The sequence below is a fragment of the Ixodes scapularis genome, unplaced genomic scaffold, assembly GCF_016920785.2.
Source record: "Ixodes scapularis isolate PalLabHiFi unplaced genomic scaffold, ASM1692078v2 PGA_scaffold6__148_contigs__length_123643588, whole genome shotgun sequence".
Taxonomy (NCBI): domain Eukaryota; kingdom Metazoa; phylum Arthropoda; class Arachnida; order Ixodida; family Ixodidae; genus Ixodes; species Ixodes scapularis.
In genome coordinates this window covers 27,723,930-27,735,290 of record NW_024609881.1, presented here as the reverse complement: position 1 = coordinate 27,735,290, position 11,361 = coordinate 27,723,930, and the positions used below count along the sequence as shown (strand labels likewise).

Here is an 11,361-nt window from a genome sequence, read left to right as displayed (position 1 = left end):
TCTTGGGGTTCGGGCAAGCCAGCGGGCACGGAGAGAGTAACTAAATATCAGTGAGTCATATTTTATCCGGAGGCCCCCAAAACCTCCTCCACCTACGAGGGCGACCCGCGTTGCCGAAAGCGCGCAATATGTGACGTATTTGGTCCTGGGCTTACTACTGGTCAGAGCCGCTAAAAGCTCTTTTTTTTTTTTTTTATAATCGAAATACAAAATATAAGTGTCGCGGACCATTTTAATTATGTATGTATCAGACAAAAACACAAATGCAGTTTATAAAGTACCGAAACAAGAACGATCCGTCGACAAACCCGCCACCAAGCGGCGGAAAAAATGGCGTATACTAGAAAGGGCTAGTGGGATGGCGAGCGCCTATCCAGAGATCTGCCCGTGCCTAGATCTGGGGACAACGCCAGCGTAGGGAAAACCGCTCGTAGGGAATCCGTTCGCGTAGTGGTGATGATGATGATAATCATGTCATATAACGCCTGAGACTGTGGTCGAAGAAATTGTAAACTTTTTAATAGAAGGATCAGACACAAACAGGGACGTCTCAAACTCAGCTAACTGGTTTATTTCTCGACCATCCTATATCATGATTGACTTGCCCACTGGCGCCACCCTGGCCTTGCTGTTTTCAACGGTTCTCAGGTTGCCGGAGCGGCGTGTTTGAACTGTTTGAACCACAGGTTTGAACTGTTTCAACGGGAGTCATGGCAAAACGGACGGAGTAGCCACTGCGTGGCCTCGCAATCCCAGCGACCCGACGAGCTCACAAAGCGGTGCTCGGAAGACGACCCTCCCAAAGCCGACGACGCGCACTCACCTCTGTGGACAGCGAAGAAACATCGTCGCACTGTGACAACGGCGACTAGTGCACGGCATTTATTTTTTGTTGGCGTTCGTTTCATAAAACCCGTCTATAAGGTATGTGTTCAATCTTCATTACTTTACCTGCGCGGTAGAACCGGCCAATATCTGAAAGCTAAATCAGCCTGCGCGTTAGAATCGTGAAAACACGGCAAAGTGATTCTGCTGCGTCCTCAACCCCTTTTACCATGACACAGGATGTCGTAGCAGAGTCTTACGTGTTTATCGCATCATAAAACGCAAATATGCTGTGTCCGCAATCCGCGGTATCAGTTCCCGTTTTATGTGGTTTGTAGCGGATAGCCCAGTTGCTTATCGCGTTTTTTTAAATAAATTTTTGCTGTCGCATTCCCAAAGATAGCCCACCCCATGTTTTTCCCAATTTATCTCTTCATTTTGGGTGGACATCCTTACGGGATTTTACGGTAGTTTTGCTTTGTCCTCTGCATAAGTCAATGTCCTTTCCACTTTTCAGGAGCTTGTGACCACCCTGAAAGGCTTGACGAGCTATGTGCTCGTATTCATGTTGGTGCCACGAGGTGGGCCTTTCGGGCATGCCAGGGAGGATGAGAGGCTGTCCCTAAACCGCCTACTTGTACAAAAAGGTGTTGCCCTCGGCGTTACCATAGTGAATGTCGACCGACGTAAGTACATGGAACTTTCACCCCTGGTGCACTGTCCTTTTGAGTTACATGTGACGTGCCCCTTGTGACGAGATGTCATCTTCAGTGTTATTGGTAGCCAGGTATTCATGATACCTCTGGAATGCTGTTCATTGAGAGTGACAAGGTTGGGCGGATATAACCTAAAAAGCATTTGAAATGACAAATACTGGAATACACAGCAGTGACAGCTAAAGTACTGATACTAAAATACATTTATAAAAGGAGCATTGCAAAACAACTCAAATATGTATGACTAAAAAATGGGTGACAAAGTATCTTTAAATATGTTTTGTTTGAAGGAGAAATCCTGATACTGAAATATGGGGGGCAGTCAGTTCATTGACAGTTCGTTTCATCGACAGTTTGTTACATCGACAGCTCAGATAAGCTTTTTTTCTGTAGTGACTCCCCGCAGAATGTTGCCGCGAAGCAGCTTGAGTGGGTGGGCCCACTGATCTCTACTAAAAGAGGCTGGATGGCGCTTAGCTGCTCTCCGAGCCTGGCGCAAGTGAAGCCACCGGAAGTTCGATTCTTGTCCCGGAAGCTTCCTAGTGCATTCAGTCGATATTTTGGACCATGCTTTTTTGTTTCTTTGATTGGGTTTTACTACTCCCGTTCTGGATTAAATCCCGAGAATGAGGCATTTGAACTTGAGACATATTCACAACTTGATCTACTAGAATCTCAAAATGTTTACATTGAATGGCTTCCCATGATACTTCTCGGGTCCACATGCACTCTTACTGCGCAACAAGCAGGCTCTCTTGAGGGAACAAGCGAAAATCCAGCGCCCTTGACGCTTTTCGAACCAGCACTCGGAAGGGTTACAAAACCTGCCAAGCACTCGCTTCCGGGACAAGCCGCTCACCTCCGGTGGCTTCATACTTGTTTGCTCAATGCGCATACATCCAGCCCCCTCTAGTGGAGATCAGTGGGTGGGCCTTGTCGTGAGGATGACGCCAAGCCCTATGCCGTTACATACCCAAGGCGAGTTCCTCTTCCACTGCTTTCACAAGTGGAGAATGAATTGGAAAGGATGAAAGAAATGGGAGTCATCAAGAAGGTGGAAAAAGCAACGGAATGGTCCGGCATCTTGCGGTGCAGTGACACGGCCAGCAGCCCAACCAAGGTCCTACATTGTAAGCACATCAACAGGACTAACACGACGCAGCGGGAGTCACATGCAGCCAACGGCGGTCACTAGGAGCGGACGACCAAGCAGACCATCGTACAGGTTGGACTTGTAGCGCGGCTCCCTACTCCTAAGAAAGGGGGGTGTCGTGAGTGGCATTGCGAGCGACCACCGACTGCTGTGCCGCGACGCGCCTACGCGCGGAGTGCTCTCGCTCCGGGAGGCCAGTGGACGGGGGAGAACGGCACAATTATGCGAGGACATGGCTGTGTGTCGCTGACTACACGTATTGCCTTTAACCCGCAATAAACTGTTCTTGTTATACCCGAGCAACGGCTACGACAGGCCTGGTGTGTTAATATTTCTGTAGTGAGCCGCCACAGACGGTTGCTGCAAATGACGTAGACGGGCGGGCCAGGTAAGTTAATGCGTCAGCATTAACTTACCTGGTTGTGTGTGTCACTGTGTTACAGTGACACACACAACGAAACATCACAACATCGTACAGTTAGCGTAACGATTGTCGATGGCATGTCAGTGTCGACCAGGGGCGGATTTAGAGGGGGGTCCGGATGTCCTGACCCCCCTCTTGATTTCTGCTTGTGTAAATTTTAGGGCGTAAAACGAAGGAGAGGGGGAGGGGGTCCCTAAACATATGGTACGCTGACCGACGCCTGACCCCCCCTCAGGAAATTCCTGCATCCGCCCCTGGTGTCGACGAAATGTATGTCAATATGTCGTTTGATTAAAAGTTGTCGATGAGATGTCTGTCGATGAAACAAAACAGATACCAAAATGTAAGTTGCCACAGTAGTGGGGTTTGCTATAAAATGAAGCAAAAAATTATAGTCTTGGTGGTTGGGTCAAAATACTTAATGTACTTGGAAATACAAATGCTGGGATACATAAAAATAGCTAAAATAGTGATACTTAAATATATCTGTAAAAATGTATTGTGATATGCATCGGAAATGCATTTTAACAAGGAGCAGAACGTATTTGGAAATACAAATGCAGGAATACCTCTTAGGGATGGCAGAAATACAGATACTGAAATACATTTTTCCAATTTGCTTGAGGTGCCAACTGTCATATCATAGGCAACAAATTAGTTGGGAGGTGCAATAAAAATCATTCTTGCTTTGTCTGTTATTTTACACTGAAGCGATACAAAAGAAAAACATGCAACTGCTAAACTCAGTTACACTTGAGGAGTAGGAGCTTCTCAAATAGCCGACCTGTGAGCCATTGCCCATTCAAATGCAACGTCATGTTGGCAAAAGAAAAAGAAATAGCTGCTCAACAGTTGTTGAGGAATACAGGTTCATATTAAATCAAAGAAACATTGCTTTCACAGCTGGGAACCACATTTTTTCATTAAGAAATGTGCCACTCACAGCACATTTCTAATCTTCGCAGAATAGAGAAGAGGTCGCATTGACAAATATTTCTGGGAATTGGAATGAACCTTGGTCAGCATAGTAACAATGCCCCGCGTCCCTTTAAAAAAAAAAAAAAAGACGTCCAGACTTTTTTTTTTGGGGGGGGGGGGGGGGGGGGGCAGAAGCATGGTGGAAAACATTCTTCAGTTTTGCAGAATAAAGAAAGGGGTTGCTAAGGTCCGACACAAATAGTTCCGGTCAAACCTAGGTTCGCATGATAGCAAAGGCACAACATACCCCTCATAATGCCCTCTGGCCTTCTCTAGCAAAACAAAAATTGTCATCTTTTTTATCCAGAGGTGAGGGTTATTTCTCAAGAAATGTAACGAAATACATCCAATCTTGATTGTATTGCGGTACCGAGAAACATCCCAAATGCATTTCGATACAGAAATACAAATACTGGTGAAAAAAAAGTGTTGCAATAGAGAACTGCAGACACTAAATGTATTTCTGAAATACTATTGCAATACATTTGTATTGCGATACTGCACAACCCTGCTTTCGACTTGTTGTCTGATGTAGACGCTAAAAACAGAGATGATCGGTGAAAAAAAAATTGGTTTGGGACACGTTGCTTTCTTATCTGCCGTCCTCTGACATGAATCAACAAGGGCGTTGTGACTGTTGGTAGTAGCCGTCTGACTGACCTCTCAGGCCCTTGTCCTCCAGGGTCAGCGATCCCACTGATTGGAGACCCCAGTTTGCTTAATTCTTGGTAGCAAAACAGGCTCAGCAAATGCCTAGAATTCGGGGTTTCAACCAAAATAGTTATCGCCTAACGCCAAATCGTCCCCAAAAACTGTTTTTCTGTTATAACAAATTTTGCATTTTCGTCATCGGCGGATGTTTCTCAGTATTTTTAGGTTAAAACTGGAAAGTCACAACCTACTGATAACTTGGGTTCTGTGTTTTCTGAGTATTTTTTTTTCCTCAAATTGTTTTTTTTTTTTGGGGGGGGGGGGGGGGGGGGGGGAAGGGTAATTTTTTGTGCAGATTCGTTTTTTTTTTTTTTGTGTAAATTGGTTATGACTTCAACCAATTTACACAAAAAACACAGAATCTCTGGGAAAAAATTAAACACCGAAAAAGAAATACCCCCAAATTTGAGCAAAAAGAATTAACTTCGAAAACACTAAACAAGATCAGCGTTTTCGTTTTTTATTTTTTTTTCGAATTTGGCCTACATTTATCGGTTTTTATTTCGAAATCCAATATTTGGTTTTTATCAGTTAATATACACCAGAAAATTTATCTTTTTTCTTTTTCAGTGAAATGTATTCTATTACACCTGTTCTTTTATAAGCACTCAGCGATGGATACAGTTGTAGACAGTAAGTTCCTTGAAAGTTTGAAAATCCAAAAAATGGGTAAATATGTCAGGAATATAACAAGATACCATTTGTGAAAGTAACATGTATAGAAGGCAGTTTTAAACTCTGGCAGAGTTTGAAACTGCCTCTATGCATTGGGAGGTTCTGAAACATTTTTGATAAGAAACTGTCCAAATCACTTCTTAAAATCACAGTGAACTCGGCACACGAGAACCGGTCCCGAAGGAAAACAGAAATTTAACTCAGAAGGCGAGCCCAAGTACTGCACCTTAAAGGGGCCCTGCAATCATATTTAAGCGTCCACCCTTTTTGCGGTTTTCACGTCTCTTGGGGTTCGGGCAAGCCAGCGGGCACGGAGAGAGTAACTAAATATCAGTGCGTCATATTTTAACCGGACGACGCGGAAACCTCCTCCACCGACGAGGGCGACCCGCGGTACCGAAAGCGCGCAAAATGTGACGTCTTTGGTCCTCGGCTTACTACTGGTCAGAGCCGCTAAAAGCTTCTTTTTAGTCGAAATACAAAATATAAGTGGCGCGAACCGTTTCAATTATTTATAAAAGTAGTTTTTGTTCATCATTTTACATAAAAAAAGAAACGAATTCAGTTCACAAAGTACGAAAACAAGAAATGACCGGTCGACATACCCGCCACCAAGCGGTGGAAAAAGCAGCGCATACTAGAAAGGAATAGTGGGATCAGGCGCCGACACTGAAAGGTCCCGGATGTACGCGGCGGCGCTGCAGTCTTATACCGGCTCGAGGATCCGACCGGTTCCGAGCGTTCCCAAGGCTCTCGGCGCGGGCTTGGCTGCCGATTTAGCCCTTTGGCGGTACGGCAGCGCGAAGTGGCTCCAGTTCTGAACTGACCTTTACCCCGTGTTTGCTGTCGTTGGTGGCCAATGAAGTGTCATGCCGAATTAGTATTTAATCGCGCAGCAAATGCAATGAGAGCCGCTCTGGCTGCCTGCTGCATACAGCCTATCCAGAACACGCTTCAATGGCGCCCTCTCGCGCCGTCGACTCGGAGTGCGGCAGCCGTGAGCGCTCGATGAGCTCACTACTTCTCCCCTAGTTCACGGCCACTCTCAAGCAACCAAGGATGTCATGAGGGAGGTTATTTTTTGCTTGTTTCTGTAATTTTAATTTGCCTATAACTTTTAAAATAAAGGGAATTTCGAGAAAAGAAAAGTTTCACTAAGTTACTACGTTCAGTGCGCTCAGGTTCGGGGCAAATGAAAAATTAGTAAAAAAGTCATTGCAGGGCCCCTTTAATGTCTGTGTTTACAGTTAGATCCTCCCCTGACTAAACGAAGGTGGACCCCAATAATGAGCAACCAGCCCCATAAAACATTTGCAATGAGTTAACAACCCCCACCCCCTGCACGCACACATCCACACACAAAAAAGTAGCTGCACAATTAGGTCTAAAATACTGACCCCTACCTAAACCTATAATGTTTATTGACTGCTTCCAAGTTAGACACATGTGTCCTGTGTGGTTCCAAGGAGTGGTCACAAACCAGCTTTGTTTTATGCTATTAATTGATTCATTCGCTGACGTTTCAGCACCTGTTCCTCAACCGAGGCAACATTGTCAACCTCGACAAGCTGGCTACCGACCAGTACAACGTGTGCCTTGTCTGCGGCATCCAGCGCCTTGCATTTGCGCTCGGCAAGGCACTCGCAAAACTTTATGGTAATTCTATCCTTGGTGGGTGCTGTACCCCATTCTGACGTTTCAAAGTCCACAGGTGGAGCCTGTGGCCAGTGGGGAGGTGTATGTCTCCAATTTGCCGGACCCTAGCACTAGCTAAGTTACCGCCGAATTCACAAACCTCATTCCAATTGAGGCACCCCTCCACTTCCTCAAGGAAGGTGCGAGGGCCGGTGCTGGCCAGTCGCGACGACGGATAGGCGGCCTAGGCTGCTTAGCCGTCCTCGCGATTGGCCAGTGCCGTCCCTTGTGCCTTCCTTGAAGAAGTGGGGGGGGGGGGGGGTTGCCTCCATTGGAATAAAGGTTTGTGAATTTGGCAGTTAGTGTCCCTTTTCTCCTATGTGCAATCCCAGCCAATAGAACCTTTCTGATGCGTTAATTCAGTTTGTTTATTTCTAAAGAGCACCTGAGTGCCTGCATTTTGATGTGTCATGATGCTCTACTGTAAAATCTCAAAAGGTAGCCCACTCCTATTTTTGGCTTGATTTGCATTATTTTTTTAAACTCTGAAAGATAGCCCACTTCTAGTAATAGTAGTGTTGGGATCAGTGATGGCCTTGGCACAAATGCGGCTAGTTAGCTGTGGCGGGATACAAGTGAATGTTGCTGTCTGGGAAGTACATACCTCGGGATTTTGTGGTATATGCCAAATAGCTTTAGAAATAAAGGGATCTGCAGAGATGCTTGAAACATCATCACTTTTCTCATGGTAAGGAACGAATTCAGGGCCATAGAAGGGCTGCAACGAATTGTGTAGTTGGGCTAGTTGGTTGGTCATTTTGAAATAATATCTATCTGCTTCTTTTTATGTTTACTTACTGTACCATGCAGAAGAAAAATTTTCAGTTGTAAGTGAGTGCTGTGTCTGTGTTCTCTTAGTCTTTTTTTTTTGTGCTGTTTTAATACCATTTTAACTATAGGGGGCAGGGATGGCGCCAGCATCTTCATAATGGGTGGGGGCAGTGGGGAGGCCAACCAAATTGGGGGGGAGGGTTGCTCTGAGGTGCCGTCGCCCACGGGCTTATCGAAGATAGCTTATAGCTTATGCGGTGTGCTCATTGAAAAGGGAAATGAGGAGACACGAGAAGGAAGTGGCGGGGAGGGGGGGGTTATTACAGCATTGACCTCTGCCCCTGTGCTCATAACTCACAACCAGGTTTTGCTTCCTTTTCTTAGACAGTCTGGAATTCCTCATGACCTCGACTTTAACTAAGCTCCCCTTCGTTCACGTCTCCGGTCTCCGCTGAAGATAAGCGCCACACAGCGGAATGCGGAGAGAAAAGCCAGCAGGCGTCGCAAAGGGGAGCTGCTTTTTCTAAGGCGCTAGATAGCTTACTCGCCCACGGTACGACTTGCAGTGGCTGGAAGTTAATAGAAAAAAAAAATATATAAATAATAAAAGGCACGAACAGCTCTAAAGTCTGGACACTCATTACATCGGGTTTTCAAGCCGACGTCATAGGCAGTTATTTGTGTACAAAGCTGCTTCATCTTGGGGTGGCAGAAGAAATTTTAGGGGAGGCGCTTGCCACCCCTCGCCTTCCCTTGGCGCCGTCCTTGATAGGGGGGCTCGCACACCATTGGTTGGGTAGCTTGCGAACCATGTCGCTGAGTGTCATTGTTGATGTGCACTTTTTCCCATAAGAAGAAACAAAGTCAATCAAAGCATCAAGCAAAAAGTTCAGTGCCTAATTATGAATGCTACAAACAGAATATTTGGAAGCCTTTTTCAGCTTAGGCCATTCTAGATGGTTCAATTTTATTTTCTTAAAAATTGCTTTCAGAAGCTCTTTACAGACTGGTGCAGATTACATACCCGGGGTTCCCAAACCGGGTTCCATAGGCTGGTCTTTTGGATTCCGCAAGCACCCAAATATATTTCATTTTTTTTATGGAAAAGTGAGGAACTGTATATTTGTACTCAAATGCTATGTATACCATGAAATACCGAGCATCCGCCGATTCCACACTAAGCGCCCACCCCTAAATGTTGTAACATCTAAAAAAATATGGACAGTGGAAATATAGATAACATTGATAGCATATCAAGTGCCCGTCTCCCACTTCTTTGCGATGATCTCCGGATTTGTAGAGGGTGCCTGAGCGTTACTTTACGACATATTTTAGGGTTGTACAAATATTCTAAAATTCAGAATATTGAAGCGAATGACACCATATTCTACTCGCACTTTGAATTAGTGAGGAGTATTCGGCAAATTTAAATATTTTCAAAGTATTTCTTCACCGCTATACACCGCCGCAACGCACCGGTGTATAGCGGTGAAGCGTGATGCATGCGTGGCGGAGCAAAGCACAAACTTTTGTGAGCACGATGGTGCGAAGCATGACGTGCTTGGTGCAGCACCTTTTGAAGATTGCTAGGATTCCTTGTCACCAGAAAGTTTGAGAACACTTGTTTGTAAAGATTGAGTCAAGGTGCCGGATAATGCATTAAAATCAAACGGAACAATTGGCACCTGCATGTAACAGGCCAGCATTTCACCATATTCCTTTTGTCGCTTCAGGGGCAAGCCCAGATTACCCATATTTAACTGCTCAAATGAATAAGGCCCTCTGCGAGGGGATCCCCCCCTCACAGGGGGCGTGTTCCAAACCTTACTCGACTGGATCCCAGCTACTCCTGCGGGTCATATCACGTGACATTTCAAGCTGAGCAACGCTGGACGCAAAAAGGTTTTCAAACACCAAGGTATGAAAATGTTACTCTAAAGTGAGATTGGGTAAATTTCGGAACACGGCCAGGTTGATCACAACCGCTGGCCATTGCTGAATCAAAAGCAGCTGGCGTTGGCACGAGAGCGCTCGACACAGAACACGCAGAGTGGTCTGTGTTAACCGTTGCGTACAGCGTATATAAATTTTTTTTCTGCGTCTACCCTTCGCCGGAATATTCTGCAGGCTTGATTTGAAACGGATTGATACGGTATTCATGCCCATGCGACTCCAAGACACGTGGTGGTCAGCCCGAGCGGATGCTATGAAGCTCTGTTCGCTCAGGAAATTAGGGTCGCCTTGAGGGTCTGAAGGTTAGGAAGAACTAGCAGAGACATGGGTTATGGTTGAAGACTATGGGTATGACTGCAAGAGTTGTAGCTTAGTTCATGAACAGGGTGTTGCGATGCTTCAATGCCATCAGAAGAAAGCTACATAATCAGACGCTCACATTGAATAAAGCTGTAAACCTGACGAAATTATTGAGTGATTATGTATCCGGTCTAAGAGAAAGATTCTATGAAATGAAACAGGCAGCAAAGGAAACATTGGGAACTACATACAAAGCAACAATCAAAAGAAAGCAAACCGATCGGCACAAATGGCAACCTTCACCCTCAAGATGCCTCACTGAACTTCCACTGTGATACCAATATTGGCATGATTGACAACCTTTTGCATTCACTTAAAACTTGTTTCACTGCTTACAGCAAAGTCTGCCTACAGTTTACTTTTTATTGCCGACCACGGCACACTTTCGTTGAAACAGTGGTGATTCCAGGCAATGGATAAATCTGGTCTGTCGGACGATTTCCCCGATGAACTAGAACAGTTTCTTTTATTTGCCAAAAAGGAAGGCTTCTGTAAGAAACATTCCAAAACTGTAGTCTGAGAAAAGCTTCGAGGCTCATTTCTAGGTGTTCATGTACCCATTTTAGATTTTTATTTTTTTATGGTTGCAAACTTCAGGGGTGAACACTCTCTCAGTAGGCCCAAATTGACATAACACAGACTTCGATCAATGATGGCCAATGACCGCCTCAGTGAATTGTCCTTGCGGAGTGTGCAGATGGGTAGTCTCCATTGGGTCAAAGTCGAAAAGTTTATATAATCGCGATTTGAACAAAAGACCCCGGAAGATCCCGTGAAATGTAGACATGATACCAGCTTCCTTGTAAATTGTAAATAATGCTGAAGACTATGGTTGTGCAAATATTCATAACTTTTAAATATTGAATAGAATAATGCCGTATTCGATTCATACTTTGAATCGAATAGGATTATTCGGTAATTTTGAATATTTTCGAAGTCTGAAAATAGGTCTGCAAAATGTTGAGCCCCCCCCCCCCCCCCCCCCCCGCAAAAATTAAGATGCTTTGCCATAGTGCTGTAGTGTTAAAGTATGAAGCTTCATGCAAGCATGTCGGGTGAAGCGGTGGAGCTTTGTGCGAGCGTGCAAGTGCAAAGCGAAG

General features: G+C 45.2%; 1 protein-coding gene across 1 annotated transcript; it reads left to right on the top strand.

Annotated features, from left to right (window-relative positions):
• Positions 1-673: 673 nt before the first annotated feature.
• LOC8030772 lies at positions 674-9,435 on the top strand. The gene is made up of 5 exons (XM_040206912.2): positions 674-924; positions 1,343-1,511; positions 5,378-5,440; positions 7,009-7,138; positions 8,337-9,435. Exons 2-5 carry the CDS (start codon positions 1,391-1,393, stop codon positions 8,401-8,403), a joined length of 381 nt encoding a protein of 126 aa, XP_040062846.2. The 5' UTR covers positions 674-924; positions 1,343-1,390; the 3' UTR covers positions 8,404-9,435.
• Positions 9,436-11,361: the final 1,926 nt, after the last annotated feature.

Bases quoted from the DNA above. Each gene is read 5' to 3' on its own strand.
- LOC8030772 (XM_040206912.2), top strand. From the start codon at position 1,391: ATGTTGGTGCCACGAGGTGGGCCTTTCGGGCATGCCAGGGAGGATGAG. The intron at 5,441-7,008 runs GTAAGTTCCTTG...CTGACGTTTCAG, and splicing joins GATGGATACAGTTGTAGACA to CACCTGTTCCTCAACCGAGG. The intron at 7,139-8,336 runs GTAATTCTATCC...TTTCTTAGACAG, and splicing joins GGCACTCGCAAAACTTTATG to TCTGGAATTCCTCATGACCT.